The 25,178-nt window shown below is 44.1% G+C and overlaps 1 protein-coding gene and 1 pseudogene across 1 annotated transcript; both read left to right on the top strand.

Annotated features, from left to right (window-relative positions):
- Window positions 1-6,979: 6,979 nt before the first annotated feature.
- cnfn (cornifelin) lies at window positions 6,980-9,125 on the top strand. Its single transcript, XM_071396783.1, has 4 exons — window positions 6,980-7,117; window positions 7,245-7,376; window positions 7,581-7,717; window positions 8,454-9,125. The coding sequence occupies exons 2-4, from the start codon at window positions 7,247-7,249 to the stop codon at window positions 8,541-8,543; spliced, it is 357 nt and encodes a 118-aa protein (XP_071252884.1). The 5' UTR covers window positions 6,980-7,117; window positions 7,245-7,246; the 3' UTR covers window positions 8,544-9,125.
- Window positions 9,126-13,779: 4,654 nt separating this feature from the next.
- LOC139572573 (toll-like receptor 13) lies at window positions 13,780-21,042 on the top strand (annotated as a pseudogene).
- The last annotated feature ends 4,136 nt before the right edge of the window (window positions 21,043-25,178 follow it).

Genomic DNA, 25,178 nt, shown 5'->3' with positions numbered 1-25,178 from the left:
CATATCACCTACAATTTTGATTGTAACATAGTATATAATCTCACAATGGGCCTGTGAACTGTAGCCTACACAGTAATTAGACTATCATTGGAAAATGGTTTAGTTCCCAGTGTCCTTTAAAGTGTTAACATATTTTTGAAAATTGTGGGAAAATATAACAGACCTGTATCTAAATCTTTTTAGATTTTTTTTTGTAAAATATTTATAAAAAAATCAGTATCAATAAATAGATAACAGTAAACTATTTGTATTTCACCATTTGATTCTATGAGTGACACAGTATGCCAAAGCATTCTTTTTGTGTTTTGACACAGATTTTTACATGCACAGAAACACAAAAAATTGTTTTCCAACTACTCTCTTAAAAACAACAAGATTCAGATTGAAGAACCACTTTGGGTGATTCAGAGTACTTCTATTCATAAAAAAAAATACTTTCTCTGTATCCTAACACTTACAGTTGAAATTGGAAGTTTACATACACTTAGGTTGGAGTCATCGTTTTTCAACCACTCCACAAATTCTTGATAACAAACTATAGTTGTGGCAAGTCGGTTAAGACATCTACTTTGTGCATGACACAAGTCATTTTTCAAACAATTGTTTACAGACTAATTATTTCACTTATAATTCACTGTATCACAATTCCAGTGGGTCAGAAGTTCACATACACTAAGTTGACTGTGCCTTTAAACAGCTTGGAAAATTCCAGAAAATGATATCATGGCTTTAGAAGCTTCTGATAGGCTAATGGACATTATTTGAGTTAATTGGAGGTGTACCTGTGGATGTATCTCAAGGCCTACCTTCAAACTCAGTGCCTCTTTGCCTGACATCATGGGAAAATCAAAAGAAATCAGCCAAGACCTCAGAAAAAAAATTGTAGACCTCCACAAGTCTGGTTCATCCTTGGGAGCAATTTCCAAACGCCTGAAGGTACCACGTTCATCTGTACAAACAATAGTACGCAAGTATAAACACCATGGGACCACGCAGCCATCATACCGCTGAGGAAGGAGACGCGTTCTGTCTCCTAGAAATGAACGTACTTTGGTGCGAAAAGTGCAAATCAATCCCAGAACAACAGCAAAGGACCTTGTGAAGATGCTGGAGGAAACAGGTACAAAAGTATCTATATCCACAGTAAAAATGAGTCCTATATCGACATAACCTGAAAGGCCGCTCAGCAAGGAAGAAGCCACTGCTCCAAAACCGCCATAAAAAAGCCAGACTACGGTTTTCAACTGCACATGAAGACAAAGATCGTACTTTTTGGAATAATGTCCTCTGGTCTGATGAAACAAAAATAGAACTGTTTGGCCATAATGACCATTGTTATGTTTGGAGGAAAAAGGGAGAGGCTTGTAAGTCGAAGAACACCTTCCCAACCGTGAAGCACAGGAATGGCAGCATCATGTTGTGGGGGTGCGAGAAAGGAAGCCTACAAAGTTGTATTTTTTATTTTATTTCATCTTGGTTTAACCAGGTAGGCCAGTTGAGAACAAGTTCTCATTTACAAATGCAACCGTGCCAAGATCATGCAAAGCAGTGCGACACAAACAACAACAGAGTGACACATGGAATAAAGAAACGTACAGTCAATAACACAATAGTAAAAAATCTATATACATTGTGTGCAAATGAGGTAAGATTAGGGAGGTAAGGCAATAAATAGGCCGTAGTGGCGAAGTAATTACAATTTAGCATTTAAACACTGGAGTGATAGATGTGCAGAAGATGAATGTGCAAGTAGAGATACTGGGGTGCAAAGGAGCAAAAAAAAAAATAACAATATGGGAATGAGGTAGTTGGATGGGCTGTGTTCAGGTGCAATAAACTGTGAGTTGCTCTGACAGCTGATGCTTAAAGTTAGTGATGGAGATATGAGTCTCCAGCTTCAGTAACTTTTGCAATTTGTTCCAGTCATTGGCAGCAGAGAACTGGAAGGAAAGGCGGCCAAAGTAGGAATTGACTTTGGGGGTGACTAGTGAAATATACCTGCTGGAGCGCATGCTATGGGTGGGTGCTGCTATGGTGACCAGTGATCTGGGGCTTTACCTAGCAAAGACTTATAGATGACCTGGAGCCAGTGGGTTTGGCGACGAATATGAAGTGAGGGGCAGCCAACGAGAGCATACAGGTCGCAGTGGTGGGTAGTATATGGGGCTTTGGTGACAAAACGGATGGTACTATGATAGACTACATCCAATTTGCTGAGTAGAGGCTATTTTGTATATGACATCGCCGAAGTCGAGGATCAATAGGATAGTCAGTTTTACGAGGGTATGTTTGGCAGCATGAGTGAAGGTTGCTTTGTTGTGAAATAGGAAGCCGATTCTAGATTTAATTTTGGATTGGAGACGCTTAATGTGAGTCTGGAAGGAGAGTTTACAGTCTCACCAGACACTTAGGTATTTGTAATTGTTCTAAGTTAGACCGTCCAGAGTAGTGATGCTGGATGGGCGGGCAGGTGCGGGCAGCGATCGGTTGAAGAGCATGCATTTAATTTTACTTGCATTTAAGAGCAGTTGGAGGCCACAGAAGGAGAGTTGTATGCCATTGAAGCTCGTCTGGAGGTTAGTTACCACAGTGTCCAAAGAAGGGCCAGAAGTATACAGAATGGTGTCGTCTGCGTAGAAGTGGATCAGAGAATCACCAGCAGCAAGAGCGACATCATTGATGTATACAGAGAAAAGAGTCAGCCTGAGAATTGAACCCTGTGGCACCCCCATAGAGACTGCCAGAGGTCCGGACAACAGGCCCTCCGATTTGACACACTGAACTCTGTCTGAGAAGTAGTTGATGAACCAGGCGAGGCAGTCATTTGAGAAACCAAGGCTGTTGAGTCTGCCAATTAGAATGCGGTGATTGACAGAGTCGAAAGCCTTGGCTAGGTCGATTAATACGGCTGCACATTATTGTCTTTATCGATGGCGGTTATGATATCGTTTAGGACCTTGAGCGTGGCTGAGGTGCACCCATGACCAGCTCGGAAACCAGATTGCATAGCGGAGAAGGTACGGTGGGATTCGAAATGGTCGGTGATCTGTTTGTTATCTTAGCTTTCAAAGACATTAGAAAGGTAGGGTAGGGTAGATCTAGGTCTGTAACGGTTTGGGTCTAGAGTGTCTCCCCCTTTGAAGAGGGGGATGACCGCGGCAGCTTTCCAATCTTTGGGGATCTCAGACGATACGAAAGAGAGGTTGAACAGGCTAGTAATAAGGGTTGCAACAATTGCAGCTTATCATTTTAGAAAGAGAGGGTCCAGATTGTCTAGCCCAGCTGATTTGTAGGGGTCCAGATTTTGCAACTCTTTCAGAAAATCAGCTATCTGGATTTGGGTGAAAGAGAAATGAAATGGGGGAGGCTTGGGCAAGTTGCTGTGAGGGTTGCAGGGCTGTTGACCGGGGTAGGCGTAGCCAGGTGGAAAGCACGACCAGCCTTAGAAAAATGGTTATTGAATTTCTCAGTTATCGTGGATTTATCAGTGGTGACAGTTTTTCCTAGCCTTAGTGCAGTGGGCAGCTGGGAGGAGGTAATCTTATTCTCCATGGACTTTACAGTGTCCCAGAACTTTTTGGAGTTTGTGCTACAGGATGCAAATTTCTGTTTGTTAAAGCTAGCCTTTGATTCCCTAACTGCCTGTGTATGTTGGTTCCTAACTTCCCTGAAAAGTTGCATATCGCAGGGGCTATTCGATCCTAATGCAGTACGCCACAGGATGTTTTTGTGCTGGTCAAGGGCAGTCAGGTCTGGAGTGAACCAAGGGCTATATCTGTTCCTGGTAAAAAAAAAAATTAATGGGGCTTGCTTATTTAAGATGGTGAGGAAAGCACTTTTAAAGAATAACCAGGCATCCTCTTCTGACGGAATGAGGTCAATATCCTTCCAGGATACCCGGGCCAGGTCGATTAGAAAGACCTGCTCGCTGAAGTGTTTTAGGGAGTGTTTGACAGTGATGAGGGGTGGTCGTTTGACCACAGACCCATTACAGACGCAGACAATGCTGGCTTGCTTCTGAAGCTAAGCAGGGTTGGTCCTGGTCAGTCCCTGGATGGGAGACCAGGTGCTGCTGGAAGTGGTGTTGGAGGGCCAGTAGGAGGCACTCTTTCCTCTGGTCTAAACAAAGATCCCAATGCCCCAGGGCAGTGATTGGGGACACTGCTCTGTGTAGGGTGCCGTCTTTCGGATGGGACGTTAAACGGGTGTCCTGACTCTCTGAGGTCATTAAAGATCCCATGGCATTTATCGTAAGAGTAGGGGTGTTAACCCCGGTGTCCTGGCTAAATTCCCAATCTGGCCCTCAACCATCACGGTCACCTAATAATCCCCAGTTTACAATTGGCTCATTCATCCCCCTCCTCTCCCCTGTAACTATTCCCCAGGTCGTTGCTGCAAATGAGAACGTGTTCTCAGTCAACTTACCTGGTAAAATAACGGTAAAATAAAAAATAAAATAAAATAAAAAATGAGGCATTGATCGCTGTAATCCTGGTTGAAGATAGCAGAGGTGTATTTAGAGGGCAGGTTGGTAAGGATGATATCTATGAGGGTGCCCGTGTTTATGGATTTGGGGTTGTACCTGGTAGGTTCATTGATAATTTGGGTGAGATTGAGGGCATCTAGCTTAGATTGTAGGATGGCCAGGGTGTGAAGCATGTCTCAGTTTAGGTCACCTAACAGTACGAGCTCTGAAGATAGATGGGGGGCAATCAATTCACATATGGTGTCCAGGGCACAGCTGGGGGCAGAAGGTGGTCTATAACAAGCGGCAACGGTGAGAGACTTGTTTCTGGAAAGGTGGATTTTTAGAATTAGAAGCTTGAATTTTTTGGGCACAGACCTGGATAGTATGACCGAACTCTGCAGGCTATCTCTGCAGTAGATTGCAACTCCGCCCCCTTTGGCAGTTCTATCTTGTCGGAAGATTTTATAGTTAGAGATGGAAATTTCACGATTTTTGGTGGCCTTCCTAAGCCAGGATTCAGACACGGCTAGGACATCTGGGTTGGCAGAGTGTGCTAAAGCAGTGAATAAAACAAACTTAGGGAGGAGGCTTCTAATGTTAACATGCATGAAACCAAGGCTTTTACAGTTACAGAAGTCAACAAATGAGAGCGCCTGGGGAATGGGAGTGGAGCTAGGCGCTGCATGGCCTGGTAAACTACTTTCACTACACAATCATGGTGTTTTAAGTCTTTCTGTTTATACAGTGTAGGCCTATGACATGTTTTTTTTCAAAATCAGCACGAATTACTGTAGATTAAGCAATAAAAGCCCCACTCGTGGTCTTCTTAAATTAAAGTAATTTTTGACAGTATGGAGCACAACACCAGGAACTCCCTCAAACTTGTTTTCCAAAGACTGTGGTCCGCACTAGGCAGCTGCTTTAAGAGCTTATTTTTCACTGACTCTCCACTGGTCGCAAAAACAAGCTTGATAGGCAGTTTAAACTTCTTCAATTTAACCATTATTGGGTTAAAATACACATATAGTCTAAATTTGTGAAAAGCCATCCACAACAACCACAATCTGTAAAGTGCAAAACGTTAAATGCGAGCAGAAGTGTGATTCACATCAATGCGCTATGTAGATATCAATAAGCAATATCCGTATCCCCGTGGCTACACCACTGTTGTCTTCTTTACCTCCAAGCGTTTATTCAAGTTGGATCATCTTTGGATACCAACAGCAGTCGCACCATTGGAAGATATACAGTAGGGAAAAGACTGTAGCCTACAGTAGACTGTAGCCTACAAGCCTATTCCTGCTCTTTTCCCGCAATCCATCAAACCCATTTGGTGTGTCATCATAGTGGTCTCCGACTTGTGGTCAGACTCGCTCAGGCTGAACAAATTTAAACTTGCGCCTTTTTCCAATGCTGATTTGAATTTCATTGAGAAAACAGAAAGGTATCAAATGGACATTTCGTGAAACTCCTTTCTGAATTTAAAAGGCATCCTAGAAGTAGGCCTAATCGATTGATAAATTGATTGACAAAGTCATGAATATTTTGAAGAACTGAATGGGCTATGATAGCCTTTGGGCTATGATAAAAAAATATGCCTCCTGGTCAAAATGACCTCAGTGGGTAGTATGAGATTTAATTGTGAAGATGATTGTTTTCTTGACAGTTACCACACAAATGTCAATAGCCAGGGAGACCCCATATATGTTCTGTCATTCTCACTCAGATATCATATTAATATGGCATAAGTCATGGCAAAATGTGTAGAATTGCAGGAAATTCTCTTTAAAACTGTAAAAATGTCTCTCCACCCCATGCCAAAATGGGTAGAATTGAATGAAATTACCTGTAAAACAGAATTTTTTTAACCTCTGCCCCATGAGACAATTGCATGAATTTTGTTACAAAATTGCAAAACAATTATCTTCCCCCCATGGCAAAATGTGTGGAATTGCAGGAAATAAACTTTCAAACTTACATTTGTCTCTCCGCCATCAAGAGGGGGTCACTAAAATGTTTTGCCGCGATGTAGGTGGCCCCCCAACCAAATCTCCCTTAGGGCCCCCCAAAATGCCCTGTCAGTAGTGTTGTATCCCTGATCATTTGTTCAATTTCTGATATTGGATGGGGCCGTTGAGTCTGTTAATGGCCATCACTCTTGCATTAGATGTACAGAACTGCTGGTCTTGATTATCCTCACCCAGTCTATGTATTTTTTAAGAGAGTGTACACAACACAAACTTGGCTTGTACATTCATCATTAAACACACAAACACGCACATGCACACACCTGAGTGGCTGAAGTACAAGGTGCCGCACTATGTTCCTGCTTTGTTCCATTTACCATACTGATAACAACAAGCAAATAAAGAGGTTGACTTTTGAAAGGGCTGAAACTTCTACGCCCAGAAACCAAACATTTGACATTTCTCTTTATGAGGTGTTCCTACAGTTCCAAATGGGTGGGCAGAACGCAGGTACTCTTCGTCTCGTCATATTCCATGGAAATGGCACTGTCACCATATGATGATGTCATCATGGGTATAAGAGCAAAGGGCCCCCGTGGCGCTCCCATTCACAGCTTTTCCCAAAGCTCACCCAGGATATCTAAGGCCCCAGTGGAGACTGACAGGGATTGAGCACCAGCAGGTAAGTGGCAGGAGATAACCATTGGGACTCTAGTCGGCTTTGAATATGAATATTGAATGGTATCAGTGTGTGGAGGTGTAAACGGATGTAGAACTTTGTCCAAACTTCTTCTTCGTCTCTCTGATAGTAATGGCTTATCAGAGTGAGATGGTGATCAGCTCCCAGCCTCAGGTCACCATCAACAACTACACCGTGACCTCCTCTGGGTCTTCAGATTGGAGCTCCAACGTTTGTGACTGCTGCGATGACTGCGGCATCTGTGAGTCCCCCTCTGTGTGTGTAAAATTATGCAAGCACAATGTTTGCATTGTGTTGAGTACACTGTTTAAAAATCCATAGACTGGGTGAGGTTACTCGGTATCAGGAGTTCTGCACAACTAATGTAACCGTGATGACCACTCAAACGGCCACACCAACAATTAATGGTGGAGACAGTGTGTGACTTTAATGTTTTTTCTTCCAGGTCTGTGTGCGACCTTCGTGCCCTGTATCCTGGGCTGTAAGGTTGCACAGGACAATGGGGACAGTTGCTGTGTGCCTTTCCTCCCTGGAGCCTTGATCGCCCTGAGGACAAGCATCCGCAGCAAATACCGCATCCCTGTGAGTGACCCTACTACATCCTCAATACAAACCCTATGTCCAGGACTTAAATATAATGGGAAAAATACAATTCTAAGCCTCCTCAAAGAGTATTTAAATATTTCCTTTATCACTCTAACTGAATGTTAGCGAGTATCATTCCGATCTCGGGTTGATAGGCATTACGTTTTTTAAAGGCAATCCAATTGAGACAATATATGTAGCATTTACCGTGAGTGCGATCTCTGTGAACACAGGAACATTGCCTGAGATGCAATGCATATAACCTCCGATTTAATTGAATACTGGCCTTAGTCTAGTAGTGAAGACTGAAGGAGTCAACAGTTGGCTATTCGTATTAAAAAACAATGCAGTCAAGGATGTGCAAGTTTACAGTTAGCCACAACTGGGTGTTTTCATTCTGTTTTTCTACTGCAGACCATAGAATGCAAAAAAAGATGGTGAAAAAAAGAATGCAAAGAGATGAGAGTTTAGACAAGTCAATCTTATGGGTCCCCCCCCCCTGTTCTCTCTCCACCCTCCTTTATAGAACTCCCTTGTAATAGGGTCAGGAGTTTTTCCTGACAACATGACCCGACCAAGAAAAACTCTGACCCTATTTATAGCCTAACTGCGACCTGACTAAGATTTTACTTTTCAGGTCATATGGTCAAGCAAAAGTCAAGGCCCTACCTATAAGTGTTGTCATAGTGTTTATGTTATGCTTGACATGTTAACCTTTTATGTTTTTACTCAGGGTTCCGTGTGTGATGACTGGGTAGTCATGACCTGCCTGCCTTTCTGCGGACTCTGTCAGATGGCCAGGGAGCAGAAGATGAGAGGCTGATCGGTTAAATGAGGGGAATAGGGACAGGCTTAATGACAATCATGCATCCAGTCATGGGGGAAAAAACACTGTGTGCCTTCTGACGTCACAGGTACGATGTCACAGCCTGGTTGGAATATCCTTTGCTTTGTACACAACTTTGTTGAAGTATTGCCTTGACTGTGGCCAGTCCATCCTATATTTATTATGAGCTGTGTAATACTCTTATAATACCATTATACTACTAAAGAACCGTAGCTTAAACTATACATTATAGTTTACTACTATGAGGTACTTTATATAGTGGTGTTTTGGATCATGATCCAATGGTGTGTATTTTCTTGTCTGAAAATGATTGAGATGTTTCGGATTTCAATAAAGCACAATTTTCACATTCAAATTAAAGTTGTTCTCCACTTTTTTTCATTTCCATGGAGATGGAGAGGAAAATCCAGGGGTAGAAAAGTCAAGAATGTGCTTTTCTAACAAAGCTTTTTTTGACACATTCTTGACTGGAGTCCCTGGGTTTTCATCTCCCTCTCGATGTAAATAAAGAACAATAAATGGAGAGCAACTTTCAATTGAATGTGTCCCATGACTTCAGGTCAGTTGTATATTTTCTTCCTCTTTCTGTACAACCAAAGTGAAAATCGTGTCAGTCATTAATCAAGTATTAAGAGACACACTTTCATAATGTAGCAGAAAGGACCAACATGACACAGCCCTCAGAGCACAGGTAAAGCGGGGCTGGAGGCTTTTGATTAAGATTATATGGGACTTCAGATATGATTTTGCTTTATTTTAATGTTATATTTAGACTCTCTTAACCTAAAAAGAACAAAAGTATTTGATAACTCATAATCAAATTATGTTATGATGGATTATGATAGGTTAATGAAAGTTGTAGATTATGCAGGTGGGGTCCACTGAAAGTTGACTAGCAACAAATAGGACCTAAAAAAACATCCACCATGAGCAGCCACAAAAATTGGCCAAGAAGAGGTAAAGAAAAGAAAAACCCACACCAAACTTAAAGGAAGCAAACCAAAAAGTGGACCAAATCAAAAACAGGGAAGATCAGTTAAAGGATTGTTTGTATAGAAATCAAATAGGTAGAGCCAACTAAAGGCGTTAACCCTCAACGTCTCTCAAGACAATTGGAGCACTGGGCCAGCCACTCTTAAATAGCACCAGGGCTAGCACGGGTGAAACACCTTCCCAAGAACGAGATGACAAACCAGCTTAGGTGTAACACATACTGACTAACGAGTAGACCCAAATCGGTGCGCCCCACGGGCTAACGTCCAACCTCGACATATATAAATGGAAAAACCAAAGCCAGTAACACATAACTACATATGACGACACCGAGGTCCGGACCTCGGTCATTTTTTCTCATTTGAAAATAATAATAAAATATATAATTTGTACACAATAAAGAAAATAAGTGATTGTTCAACTTCTAAATATTGCTTCCAGCGTCGATCAAAGCTCAGAAGGCTTATTTATCTTCTTGATCTGACAGAGTTCTAATCACGCCTGCCTTTGTGAACAAGTGGAATCATTAACAGTGGTTTGTTCGTTATGTTTGCTTGTGTCCCTCGGATTTGTCCTTTTTAGCAGCACATTCACCACTCCCTCAAACGGCCAACTCCGCCCTCACGCGGCACAGGCGGAGGGCCTGAGACATGAAACGGACTACCCCAGCTCAGAGCAGGTGTTGTGCCGAAAACCAAATAACCAAAATATTGTATTTCCAGCTGTTTTAAGCTGGTGTATACAACTACAAATCACATTTCTATGTGAATTTGATCGGGTGGCCCAAAAAGTTACATATTGCAGCTTTAAAACAGTGCCTAAACTGAGCAAAAAATAAACTACTAAATTCTCACAATAACTTTGCTTTACAGAGAGGAGGCTACTGAGACAGACCCGCGATGTAGCTCTCACGCTTCGAATACACCGTAGTATGCAGCATCATCTGGATATGTATGCAACAAAAGTTAAACATTCATCCAATTTCTGTCAAGCCGTCTACACATACAGTTTGAGCATACGTTCGATAGCACCACACCGAACGAACGCACAATGCTGCAAAGCAAAAGCAGCGTTTCATTGGAAATGAATGTAATTCTGGTCCAAAATGCAAAAACGCTGTTGGTGTGATAGAAGCGTCAGTGGTGAGGCTGAGGCAGGCTGCAATGCATGCAGAAGGAAGCAGAAGAGAGAGAGAGGTTTGTACAGTGGTTCCCAAACTTGGGGTGGGGCCCCATGTGGGGTCTCCTGAGAAAATCTGTACTAATCTTATCAAACAAGTTAAGAACTTTAAAAAAGGAGATTTATTTAAATATGAACATATCCACATGGCCTATCTTCCCTATAGGCCTATTTAAAATGCAATCAACAATGTAAAAATGTAATACGTTTTTGTTTATATCGATGTTTGTTTGTCTTATCTCCATCGCCCACTGGATATTATAGTTTACCCATCACCGTTATTTTTTTTTACCACTACAAAACTGATATAAATACAGAATAGTAAGTAATATTCGAATAATTAATGTGAAGGGGCACGTGCTCAGTCCCCTCCTGTACTCCCTGTTCACTCATGACTGTACGGCCAGGCACGACTCCAACACCATCATTAAATTTGCCGATGACACAACAGTGGTAGGCCTGATCACCGCCAACGACGAGACCGCGTATAGGGAGGAGATTAGAGACCTGGCCGTGTGGTGCCAGGACAACAACCTCTTCCTCAGTGTGATCAAGACAAAGGAGATAATTGTGGACTACAAGAAAAAGAGGACAGAGCACGCCCCCATTCTCATCAACGGGGCTGCAGTGGAGCAGGTTGAGAGCTTCAACTTCCTTGGTGTCCACATTACCAACAAACTAACATGGTTCAAGCACACCAAGACAGTTGTGAAGAGGGCACGACAAAACATATTCCCCCTCAGGAGACTGAAAAGATTTGGCATGGGTCCTCAGATCCTCAAAAGGTTCTACATCTGCACCATAGAGCGCATCCTGACTGGTTGCATCACTGCCTGGTATGGCAACTGCTTGGCCTCCGACCGCAAAGCACTACAGAGGGTAGTACGAACTGCCCAGTACTTCACTGGGGCCAAGCTTCCTGCCATCCAGGACCTCTACACCAGGCTGTGTCAGAGGAAGGCCCTAAAAATTGTCAAAGACTCCAGCCACCCTAGTCATAGACTATACTCCCTGCTACCGCACAGCCAAGTCTAGGTCCAAGAGGCTTCTAAACAGCTTCTTCCCCCAAGCCATAAGACTCCTGGACATCTAGTCAAATGGCTACCCAGACTATTTGCATTGCCCCCCCCCCCCCCCCCCCGTCTTTACACCATAGTCACTTTAATAACTCTACCTTCATGTACAGTTGAAGTTGGAAGTTTACATACACTTAGGTTGGAGTCATTAAAACTCGTTTTTCAACCACTCCACACAATTCTTGTTAACAAACTATAGTTTTGGCAAGTCGGTTAGGACATCTATTTTGTGCACGACACCATTATTTTTCCCAACAATTGTTTACAGACAGATTATTTCACTTATAATTCACTGTATCACAATTCCAGTGGGTCAGAAGTTCACATACACTAAGTTGACTGTGCCTTTAAACGGCTTGGAAAATTCCAGAAAATGATGTCATGGCTTTAGAAGCTTCTGATAGGCTAATTGACATTATTTGAGTTAACTGGAGGTGTACCTGTGGGTGTATTTCAAGGCCTACCTTCAAACTCAGTGCCTCTTTGCTTGACATCATGGGAAAATCAAAAGAAATCAGCCAAGACCTCAGGAAAGAAATTGTAGACCTCCACAAGTCTGGTTCATACTTGGGAGCAATTTCCAAACGCCTGAAGGTACCAAGTTCATCTATTCAAACAATAGTACTCAAGTATAAACACCATGGGACCACACAGTCGTCATACCGCTCAGGAAGGAGACGTGTTCTGTCTCCTAGAGATGAACCTACTTTGGTGCGAGAACAGCAAAGGACCTTGTGAAGATGCTGGAGGAAACAGGTATGAAATTATCTATATCCACAGTAAAACAAGTCCTATATCGACATAACCTGAAAGGCCGCTCAGCAAGGAAGAAGCCAATGCTGGGTCTTCCAAATGGACAATGACCCCAAGCATACTTCCAAAGTTGTGGCAAAATGGCTTAAGGACAACAAAGTCAAGGTATTGGAGGGGCCATCACAAAGCCCTGACCTCAATCCTATAGAAAATTTGTGGGCAGAACTGAAAAAGCATGTGTGAGCAAAGAGGCTTACAAACCTGACTCAGTTACACCAGCTCTGTCAGGAGGAATGGGCAGAAATTCACCCAACTTATTGTGGGAAGCTTGTGGAAGGCTACCCAAAATGTTTGACCCAAGATATTTAAGAGACAATTTAAAGGCAATGCTACCCAAATACTAATTGAGTGTATGTAAACTTCTGACCCACTGGGACTGTGATGAAAGAAATAAAAGCTGAAATAAATCGTTCTCTCTACTATTATTCTGACATTTCACATTCTTAAAATAAAGTGGTGATCCTAACTGACCTAAGACGGGGACTATTTAGTAGGATTACATGTCAGGAAATGTGAAAAACTGAGTTTAAATGTATTTGGCTAAGGTGTATGTAAACATACTGTAAATGGAAATGTGCAATATAAATGTACCATTCATACCCTTTGAATGATGCAAGTATAATGATGTAATTGGAATTTCAATTCACTTCACGAATTGACTAAAGTGAAATATCTTTAAACACTATATACTGTACACTATAATTACATAAACTATAATTACAATATAATGTACACACTAAAATTACATGCCACCAAACTGTGGCAGTCTGGTGTAGTGGTTAGCCCCCAAGACACTGGACCACATATACCCCTGGTGATGTGGATACAATTCCCTCTCAACCCGTCCTCTCTGTCTCCCTCTGTATCTGCTTCCCCTCTACATCTTCGACTATCACTGTCCATAAAACAATAACATTTTTTAAAGATTTATTTAAAAACAAAACTGTGATCTTTGTCCAACTTACAAAGACATCATTGGGAGATGTCTGAGGTGAGGTTGAGGTGTATCATGATATGGTGAAGGAAAATACCTAATGGAAAAGAGGAACATAAAGCCGCAAGAGAACTAACAATTAACAATGGCACAGTTCTTTTTTTATTTTCCAATGAAGTCACTGAGAAATGTATTGTAAAGTCACTAAAATGTGTTTCTCCCTTCCCAATTGAGCTGTCTTATTGGCATGCATACCCATGGAGAATATAGGAGTCTAACTCATTTAAAGAAACAAAAATAACACGTTTATTTTCCCTTGTAGAACATTACTCACCTTTTCCCTTTCCTGCTGCACACGTCAGACAACATGGCCGGAGTAAAAGATGTAATGTAAATACCTTTGACCACCTTCCAACCCTCAGGACGCTTCAGGTTGACAATAACCATCTGGAGACCATAGACAACCAGGCATTCCAAAATATGATCTGAACAAAATATCAAATCTCAGCTCCTCTGTATTTTAAGACCTCAAGAAACTTGTCAACCTGTCACTAAATAATAACTCACTGATTATGCTCCCTCCGGGTATTTTCTCTTCACTCTCCAATCTGGGTGTCCTCATATTACGGCAGAACTACCTGAACAACTTCTCTGCGGTGGCAGAATCTGTGACTCACTTAACGAAGCTGACAAAACTAGACCTGTGCAATAACTATCTAACGTCCATCCATCATTCTAACCATACAGACCTACCGGAGTCCCTCACCACCCTCTATCTCTGTAAAAACAAACTGGTTACTTTAGCATGTGAGTGGGGCTTCCTCAGCCATGTACTACTGCTGGATCTCTCCTACAATAACCAGCTCCCTTCGAGGGCTTTTCAAGGTCTGGACTTGCAGAAGCTAAACTACATGCGTTTGCATTCAACCAATGTTACAGTGCCAGAGCTTTTGAACGTCAGCAATGTTAGAGCTGGGAACATAGACTTCTCTGGTATGGGGTTGAAGACTGACAATCTGCTCATGGAGTTATGCAGTCTTGAGTACAAAGGTCACATTTTTAAAAAGCTGTGTCTGGAAACCAATGGGATACTGTCATTGCGGAAGAACACACTTTCCAACTGTCCACCAATCCGAGGTTTATCGGATCTTTCCTTCAACCAGTTGAGGAAGGTAAGATGCCTCCACTTTCTCAAAGAACATGATCAAATCAAGAAGTTCACCAAAGAAAAAAACCACCTCACCTCCCTAATGTCCTGCAACAGACAGAACCTCGTTCCCAAATCTGACAGATCTGAGCAACCATTACAAATCGCATACTCAAAGTCAACTCTTTTGCTTTCCACCACACACCAAATGCGAAGACCCTACAACTCGCAGCAGACACTTTTGACAATCTGACCAACTTGACTTTCCTCTCCTTGGACAACTCCTGTGCCGGGGTGATGCAGCTGCAGCCGGGCGTCTTCAAAAACCTGCGGAAGTTGAGCAAGCTCAGCGCAAGGAACATGGGCATCCAGTCCTTCTCAAAGGAGGTTTTTAGGGATCTGACAGAGCTGCAGATCTTGCTTCTCAACCAAAACGTAATGCAATCCTTAGATGTGAATGTGCTGGAGGCTCTGCGTAATATTCCTCTTAGTTGTACCTGCCTCAACAGCGATCTTCAGTACTGGACTTTCACAAACCAGAGTCCAGTTAGTCTTACTCTATTGACTACATTGCCCAGAAAAAAACTCCAACAAACCATACACAACTTTGACACCAATGTCTTCTACCTGGACCTGGGAGAGTACCTTTAAGCCACCACAACCACTATGATTTTACTGCTGACTATAATCCCGCTTAGTAGACCAGCTACTTCCCAACCTGGAGGGCAACGGAGCCTCTTTCTGGCTGTGCCTGCACCACCGTGACTTTGAGCTGGGCCGCAACATTGTGGACAACATCGTCTCTGCCGTGTACAGTAGCCGCAATACCATCTGCGTGGTTAACAGGCACTTCCGGCACAGCGAGTGTTGCTCCCTGGAGATCCAGTTGGCCAGCTACAGGCTCTTCCACGAGCTCCGGGACGTGCTCCTGCTCATATTCCTGGACCCCATCGCTGAAAGGCAGCTGTTGGCTTACCACCGTATGAGAAAGGTAATGTTGAAGGAGACCTACCTGCAGTGGCCGGGGTCAGACTGCACTGAGCCGGTCAAGGCCCAGGAACTGTTTTGGAACCATCTGAGGAGGGCACTGAGGAGCGGGAGCAGCAGGTTTGAAGAGGAAGAGGGGTGGGAAGAATAGTTAATTCAGCCACCGACGATGATGCTAAGTATTACTTAATGCCTTTAGGAAAGGGTTAGAGGACACACTTTGCCCTAGCAGCAGCCTGATTCCTGGATATGAAACAAAGTTCAATGTTGTAAAAGTACTAAAATGAGGCACACATACACAGAGAGAGGAACTGAATATTTTGTAAATGTGTCCTCAGTACAATGATGTTCTACTTGCTTTGATCGATTGCTATAATAAGCTAGTCATAATTTGTTTCCTTTTTTAATTTGCTCTCATGGCAAACAAACTTAATCCTGTCGTGATCAGTACTTAATAATATTGTAATACTGTGTGTACATTTAAAAGATGTAGAGGGAAATGGAAATGGGTATTAAATTGATGAGACGTACCCTGACAAATCATGTTGCAAAGTTAATTTAAATATTCTATAATAATTATATCACTGGCTCAAATTGTAATACACTGACAGATGAGATCTACTACTTAATGACTAAAGGAAATGGTTAGAGGACACACTTTGCCCTGGCAACAGCCTGATTCCAGGATATGAAACTAAGTTCAATGTAGAAAAGTACTGAAATTATGCCTACCCACACACATACAAAGCCAGAGAGGAACTGAATATCTTGTGAAAGTGCCTTCATTACCACAACATTCTACTTGTGTCACGCCCTGGCCTTAGTATTCTTTGTTTTCTTTATCATTTTAGTTAGGTCAGGGTGTGACATGGGGAATGTTTGTGGGTTTTGTCTAGTTTAGGGTGTGTGTATTGTTTAGGGGGTTTTGTAGTAGGTATGGGGTAGTGTTCAGTGTAGGTGTTTAGGAAAGTCTATGGTTGCCTGATTTGGTTCTCAATCAGAGACAGCTGTTTATTGTTGTCTCTGATTGGGAGCCATATTTAAGGCAGCCATAGGCTTTAGGTGTTTGTGGGTAATTGTCTATGTTGAACGTTTGTAGCTTGTGTGTGCACTAACGTTTGTAGCTTCATGGTCGTTTGTTGTTTTGTTTCAGTTTATGTATAGTGTTGGTTTCGTGTTTTCTCTCTTCTAAATAAAAGAAGATGTATTTTCCACACGCTGCGCCTTGGTCCTCTCTCTCACCCATAGACGATCGTGACAGAATTACCCACCAGAATCGGACCAAGCGGCGTGTAAAACAACAACGGGAGCAGTGCATAAAGGATTCATGGACATGGGAGGAGATATTTGATGGAAAGGGACCTTGGGCACAACCGGGAGAATATCGCCTCCGTCGTGAAGAGCTGGAGGCAGCTAAAGCGGAGAGGCGGCGATATGAGGAGGCAGCACGGAAACAAGGCTGGAAACCCGTAAGTCAAACCCAAAAATTTATTGGGGGGGGGGGGGGGCTCTCGGGTAGTGTAGTTGGGTCAGTCAGGAGACGTGAGCCAACTCCTCCTGCTTACCGTAAGGAGCTGGTGAGGGCGGATTTGGAGGTGAGTGACGCAGAGACAGTAAAGGAGAAATTGGAGGAGAGAGTTATGAGGGATGTACTGGTTTGGTGCATGAGGCACGGCATCCGTCCGACTGAACGTGTTGGTGAGTTAATGTCACCGGGAACAGCTCTCCATACTCGTCCTGAGGTGCGTGCTAGCCATCTGGTTGAGACAGTGCCTACACCACGCACAAAGCCTCCTGTGCGTCTCCAGAGTCCTGTGCATTTTCAGAGCCCTGTTCCTCCTCCACGCACTCTCCCTGTGGTGCGTGTCTCCAGCCCAGTGCCTCCAGTTCCGGCACCACGCATCAAGCCTCCTGTGCGTCTCCAGAGCCCTGTACGCACTGTTCCTTCTCCCCGTACTCGCCCTGATGTGCGTGCCCTCAGCCCGGTACCACCAGTGCCGGTACCACGCACCAGGCCTATAGTACGCCTTGAGAGTCCAGTGTGCCCTGTTGTTGTTCCCCGCACTAGCCTGATGGTGCGTGTCATTAGCCCGGTACCTCCAGTTCCGGCACCACGCACTAGGCCTACAGTGCGTCTCAGCCGGCCAGAGTCTGCCGTCTGCCCAGCGGCGCCTGAACTGCCCGTCTGCCCAGCGGCGCCTGAACTGCCCGTCTGCCCAGCGGCGCCTGAACTGCCCGTCTGCCCAACGGCGCCTGAACTGCCCGTCTGCCCAACGGCGCCTGAACTGCCCGTCTGCCCAACGGCGCCTGAACTGCCCGTCTGCCAAGCACCGTCTGAACTGCCCGTCTGCCAAGCACCGTCTGAGCTGCCCGTTTGCCAAGCACCGTCAGAGCTGCCCGTCTGTCCCGAGCCGCTAGAGCCGTCCGCCAGACAGGATCAGCCAGAGGCGTCCGCCAGACAGGATCAGCCAGAGCCGTCCGCCAGACAGGATCAGCCAGAGCCGTCCGCCAGACAGGATCAGCCTGAGCCGCCCGTCTGCCAAGCACCGTCTGAGCCGCCCGTCTGCCAAGCACCGTCTGAGCCGCCCGTCTGCCAAGCACCGTCTGAGCCGCCCGTCTGCCAAGCACCGTCTGAGCCGCCCGTCTGCCAAGCACCGTCTGAGCCGCCCGTCTGCCAAGCACCGTCTGAGCCGTCAGCCAGCCAGGAGCAGCCAGATCCGTCAGCCAGCCAGGAGCAGCCAGATCCGTCCGCCAGCCAGGAGCAGCCAGATCCGTCCGCCAGCCATGAGCAGCCAGATCCGTCCGCCAGCCATGAGCAGCCAGATCCGTCCGCCAGCCATGAGCAGCCAGATCCGTCCGCCAACCATGAGCAGCCAGATCCGTCCGCCAGCCATGAGCAGCCAGATCCGTCCGCCAGCCATGAGCAGCCAGATCCGTCCGCCAGCCATGAGCAGCCAGATCCGTCCGCCAGCCATGAGCAGCCAGATCCGTCCGCCAGCCATGAGCAGCCAGATCCGTCCGCCAGCCATGAGCAGCCAGATCCGTCCGCCAGCCATGAGCAGCCAGATCCGTCAGCCAGCCATGAGCAGCCAGATCCGTCAGCCAGCCATGAGCAGCCAGATCCGTCAGCCAGCCATGAGCAGCCAGATCCGTAAGCCAGCCATGAGCTGCCGTCCCTCAGTCCGGAGCTGCCGTCTCTCAGTCCGGAGCTGCCGTCCTTCAGTCCGGAGCTGCCGTCCCTCAGTCCGGAGCTGCCGTCCCTCAGTCCGGAGCTACCCCTCAGTACGGAGCTACCCCTCAGTCCGGAGCTACCCATCCGTCCGGTGGCGCCATCTGGGATGGTTTTCAGTCCGGGACTTGCTACAAGGGTCGCCGCTCCAGAGGCGCCACCAAAGCGGGTATTGACAATGGTGGAGTGGGGGCCACGTCCCGCACCCGAGCCGCCACCATAATAAGGCCCACCCCGGATCCCCCCCTTCTATGTCAGGTTGTGCGGTCGGAGTCCGCACCTTTGGGGGGGGGGGGTTACTGTCACGCCCTGGCCTTAGTATTCTTTGTTTTCTTTATCATTTTAGTTAGTTTAGGGATCTGACAGAGCTGCAGATCTTGCTTCTCAACCAAAACGTAATGCAATCCTTAGATGTGAATGTGCTGGAGGCTCTGCGTAATATTCCTCTTAGTTGTACCTGCCTCAACAGCGATCTTCAGTACTGGACTTTCACAAACCAGAGAGTCCAGTTAGTCTTACTCTATTGACTACATTGCCCAGAAAAAAACTCCAACAAACCATACACAACTTTGACACCAATGTCTTCTACCTGGACCTGGGAGAGTACCTTTAAGCCACCACAACCACTGTGATTTTACTGCTGACTATAATCCCGCTTAGTAGACCAGCTACTTCCCAACCTGGAGGGCAACGGAGCCTCTTTCTGGCTGTGCCTGCACCACCGTGACTTTGAGCTGGGCCGCAACATTGTGGACAACATCGTCTCTGCCGTGTACAGTAGCCGCAATACCATCTGCGTGGTTAACAGGCACTTCCGGCACAGCGAGTGTTGCTCCCTGGAGATCCAGCTGGCCAGCTACAGGCTCTTCCACGAGCTCCGGGACGTGCTCCTGCTCATATTCCTGGACCCCATCGCTGAAAGGCAGCTGTTGGCTTACCACCGTATGAGAAAGGTAATGTTGAAGGAGACCTACCTGCAGTGGCCGGGGTCAGACTGCACTGAGCCGGTCAAGGCCCAGGAACTGTTTTGGAACCATCTGAGGAGGGCACTGAGGAGCGGGAGCAGCAGGTTTGAAGAGGAAGAGGGGTGGGAAGAATAGTTAATTCAGCCACCGACGATGATGCTAAGTATTACTTAATGCCTTTAGGAAAGGGTTAGAGGACACACTTTGCCCTAGCAGCAGCCTGATTCCTGGATATGAAACAAAGTTCAATGTTGTAAAAGTACTAAAATGAGGCACACATACACAGAGAGAGGAACTGAATATTTTGTAAATGTGTCCTCAGTACAATGATGTTCTACTTGCTTTGATCGATTGCTATAATAAGCTAGTCATAATTTGTTTCCTTTTTTAATTTGCTCTCATGGCAAACAAACTTAATCCTGTCGTGATCAGTACTTAATAATATTGTAATACTGTGTGTACATTTAAAAGATGTAGAGGGAAATGGAAATGGGTATTAAATTGATGAGACGTACCCTGACAAATCATGTTGCAAAGTTAATTTAAATATTCTATAATAATTATATCACTGGCTCAAATTGTAATACACTGACAGATGAGATCTACTACTTAATGACTAAAGGAAATGGTTAGAGGACACACTTTGCCCTGGCAACAGCCTGATTCCAGGATATGAAACTAAGTTCAATGTAGAAAAGTACTGAAATTATGCCTACCCACACACATACAAAGCCAGAGAGGAACTGAATATCTTGTGAAAGTGCCTTCATTACCACAACATTCTACTTGTGTCACGCCCTGGCCTTAGTATTCTTTGTTTTCTTTATCATTTTAGTTAGGTCAGGGTGTGACATGGGGAATGTTTGTGGGTTTTGTCTAGTTTAGGGTGTGTGTATTGTTTAGGGGGTTTTGTAGTAGGTATGGGGTAGTGTTCAGTGTAGGTGTTTAGGAAAGTCTATGGTTGCCTGATTTGGTTCTCAATCAGAGACAGCTGTTTATTGTTGTCTCTGATTGGGAGCCATATTTAAGGCAGCCATAGGCTTTAGGTGTTTGTGGGTAATTGTCTATGTTGAACGTTTGTAGCTTGTGTGTGCACTAACGTTTGTAGCTTCACGGTCGTTTGTTGTTTTGTTTCAGTTTATGTATAGTGTTCGTTTCGTGTTTTCTCTCTTCTAAATAAAATATGTATTTTCCACACGCTGCGCCTTGGTCCTCTCTCTCACCCATAGACGATCGTGACAACTTGCTTGAAATCCAGCTTTTGTAATGGACAAAACTAACTTAATCCTGCTGTGATCAGTACTTAATAATATTGTAATACTGTATGTATTACAGGAAAATGGATATGGACATGAGAAATAGGATGATCAGACAAATCATGTTGCAAAGTTAATTTACATATTCTATAAGTATACTTCTTGTTGGTAAATATCACTTTCTCAATGAGGAATGCACAAAATAAAACAAATAAATGAATGATCTATTATTAGATTTGAATATAAAATAGTGCGTTACTATGTACAGTATTATATTCACAGGTTTAATTTTATTCGGTCAATCTTAAATGGTGAGAATCTCAATTACATAATCGCATCCTCTCTCATCCTCAAAACCCAGAGGAAAAGGTCAGAGGGGAGGGACCTCTGAGAAGAGAAGATGTGAGAAGTATGTAATTGAGATCTTCCCATGGACAGCAGACAATCCTCTGCATAACGCATTCATGTTGATTTATGTCTTTGATCATCTGTGATAAAGAATTCTGCTTGTCAAAAATAATTTAAAATATACTTTGAGTAGGCCCAGTGGCAAAAAAAACCTGAGGGACACATTTGTGGATATTTTGTTCTGCCAAAGTTCTCACTGTAGCTGTCTGTAAACAGCATACTGTATAAGTTATGCAATCCATTTTATTTTATAGTGCTTCTATATGTTTTTGCATACACACGTTTCAATTAGAAGTATTCATACAATAAAAAATACAATCTGCTGCTGTTACTTTTCCACAGCATAATTGTGTTTTTATTGTCCAGGCTGTAAGTAGTTTTAGAGTATGGAAAACATATGAAAGAAAAGATTTCAAAATATTTGTAAAAATGCAAACATTTCCTGGCTGGCACTTTGTCTTCCTGCCAATCATATGGCCTGACGCTATTCAACAGAGAAATAAAACATCAAGTCAGTTGTAATTGTAAACAATTAGACTTGATGGTATGCATTTGGAAAATACTCACTCATCAACATAGCATATAGCCGAAACATTGCACTTATGCATGTCTCTACTACACAGAGGCATCGCTATGCAGTCTCTGGACAGGCACAGTGGTTGTGGATCAGTACAGTCTCATCCGGGGGAAAGACCAGTGTTCAGGGCTGGGGAAAGCAGGCAGGGACCCGGGGAGCAGAGGAGGGGACAGGCCACTCTCCAGCATGTGGGAGGGGGGATAGTAGGCCATGCCAGGAAGGTGGGACCTGGAGATTACAGGGCTGGTTGGGGGGCGGCGGTTGAAGCGATTGAAAGGGTGGAGCTGATGACTGTCTAGTGGATAGTGGGTGAGAGCAGATGAGGATGAGGAAAATGGCTCCTTTCAATGTCATATGGATCTTGCTGCTGTGGCAAGTGTCTGTCTCTGTGTCTTCACCCTCCGTTATAGTTGTTCTTTATTTTAGGGCCAAGACCGTATTTACAGCCTAAAACTGCAGCCTGGCTGAGATCTCTCTCTTAAAGGTCACTTAGTCAAGAAAAAGTCAAGGCCCTACCTTTAAGTGGTTTCATAGTGTGTGATGTCAAGATTTATGTTTGTTTGTTTGTTTTTATCCAGGGATCCGTGCGTGATGACTAGGTAGCAGTGGTGTAAAGTACTTAAGTAAAAAATACTTTAAAGTACTACTTAAGTATTTTTGGGGGGTATCTGTACTTTACTATTTATATTTTTACTTCACTACATTCCTAAAGAAAATGCTGTACTTTTTACTCCATACATTTCTCCTTACAACACAAAGTACTCATTACATTTTGAATGCTTAGCAGGACAGGAAAGTTGTGAAATTCACGTACTTATCAAGAGAACACGTGCTCATCCCTACAGCCTCTGGTCTGGCAGACTCACTAAACACAAATGCATCTTTTGTAAATAATGTTGGAGTGTGCCCCTGGCTATCCATACAGTTTAAAAACAAGAAAATGGTGCAGTTTGTTTTGCTTAATTTAAGGAATTTGAAATGATTTATGCTTTTACTTGTACTTTTGATACTTAAGTATATTTAAAACCAAATAAACTCAGCAAAAAAATAAACGTGCTCTCACTGTCAACTGCGTTTACTTTCAGCAAACTTAACATGTGTAAATATTTGTATGAACATAAGATTCAAAAACTGAGACATAAAATGAACAAGTTCCACAGACATGTGACTAACAGAAATTAAATAATGTGTCCCTGAACAAAGGGGGGGTCAAAATCAAAAGTAACAGTAACAGTCTGTGTCTGGTGTGGCCACCAGCTGCATTAAGTACTGCAGTGCATCTCCTCCTCATGGACTGTACCAGATTTGCCAGTTCTTGCTGTGAGATGTTACCCCACTCTTCCACCAAGGCACCTGCAAGTTCCCAGACATTTCTGGGGGGAATGGCCATAGCCCTCACCCTCCGATCCAACAGGTCCCAGATGTGTTCAATGGGATTGAGATCTGGGCTCTTCGCTGGCCATGGCAGAACACTGACATTCCTGTCTTGCAGGAAATCATGCACAGAACGAGCAGTATGGCTGGTGGCATTGTCATGCTGGAGGGTCATGTCAGGACGAGCCTGCAGGAAGGGTACCACATGAGGGAGGAGGATGTCTTCCCTGTAACGCACAGCGTTGAGATTGCCTGCAATGACAACACTCAGTCCGATGATGCTGTGACACACTGCCCCAGACCATGACGGACCCTTCAACTCCAAATTGATCCCGCTCCAGAGCGAGATCAGTCCTGTCTGGTCCAGCGATGGTGGGTTTGTGCCCATAGGCGACTTTGTTGCCAGTGATGTCTGGTGAGGACCTTCCTTACAACAGGCCTACAAGCCATCAGTCCAGACACTCTCAGCCCATTGTGGACAGTCTGAGCACTGATGGAGGGATTGTGCATTTCTGGTGTAACTCGGGCAGTTGTTGTTGCCATCCTGTACCTGTCCCGCAGGTGTGATGTTCAGATGTACCGATCCTGTGCAGGTGTTGTTACATGTGGTCTGCCACTGCGAGGACGACCAGCTGTCCGTCCTGTCTCCCTGTAGCACTGTCTTAGCACTGTCTCACAGTACAGACATTGCAATGTATTGCCCTGGCCACATCTGCAGTTCTCATGTCTCCTTGCAGCATGCCTAAGGCACATTCACGCAGATGAGCAGGGACCCTGGGCATCTTTCTTTTGGTGTTTTTCAGAGTCAGTAGAAAGGCCTCTTTAGTGTCCTACATTTTCATAACTGTGACCTTAATTGCCTACCATCTGTAAGCTGTTAGTGTCTTAACGACCGTTCCACAGGTGCATGTTCATTAATTGTTTATGGTTCATTGAACAAGCATGGGAAACAGTGTTACTTTTACTCAAGTACTGTATGACAATTGGATACTTTTTCCACCACTGCTGGGTAGTCATGGCCTGCCTGCCTGCCTCTCTGCAGAATCTGTCAGACGGCCAGTTTACAGTTTCCTCAAAGGATGTACTTTGTATAGTGTTGTTTTATATCATGATTCAGTTAAGAAATGTGTGTATTTGTTTGTCTGAAAAGTACCTGATTACCTGAGTAAATAAAGCTTCTACCAAAGCCTCTTTTGGCAATTTTTTATTTGTAAAGGTTTGCTAAATGTTCATGGTCCTCCAGACTACCTGCCACACCCTCTTCAGCCAACTACCTCGGTGTGGTGGACACAATTAATCCAACCAACTACAAAAACACAAACAGGAATTACGTAAAAAAATATATAGATATAAAAAAATATTTTAGAAATACGACAAACAAAAACTTTAATTGTCATAACTGCCAACCAGGAACACCTTTCCTTTTTATATGAAATAAGACCCATCCCTCTTAACGCGTTATTTGGTCCTACTTATCAGTAGAATATTGAGACCTCCCACTTTCTTTTGCAATCAATCCTTCTAGTGTATAATAGTGTTTCACAGTTATTTTGAAATAATTCAATAAACAAATATTTATTTACTGAGTTTTAAAAATGAAAACCTTCCCCAGCAGAATAAAGAGATTGTATATGCTGTTGAATCTGTGTATATTGTGTTTGGCACATTGTTGA

Source organism: Salvelinus alpinus, chromosome 4 (genome assembly GCF_045679555.1).
Source record: "Salvelinus alpinus chromosome 4, SLU_Salpinus.1, whole genome shotgun sequence".
Taxonomy (NCBI): Eukaryota; Metazoa; Chordata; class Actinopteri; order Salmoniformes; family Salmonidae; genus Salvelinus; species Salvelinus alpinus.
This window is presented reverse-complemented; position numbering and strand designations above follow the sequence as displayed.

What these genes read in the sequence shown, in the direction of transcription:
- cnfn (XM_071396783.1), top strand. Translation starts at nt 7,247, where the DNA reads ATGGCTTATCAGAGTGAGATGGTGATCAGCTCCCAGCCTCAGGTCACC. An exon ending in CTGCGATGACTGCGGCATCT is followed by an intron (nt 7,377 to 7,580) that starts GTGAGTCCCCCT and finishes TTTTTCTTCCAG; the next exon opens with GTCTGTGTGCGACCTTCGTG. An exon ending in GCAGCAAATACCGCATCCCT is followed by an intron (nt 7,718 to 8,453) that starts GTGAGTGACCCT and finishes GTTTTTACTCAG; the next exon opens with GGTTCCGTGTGTGATGACTG.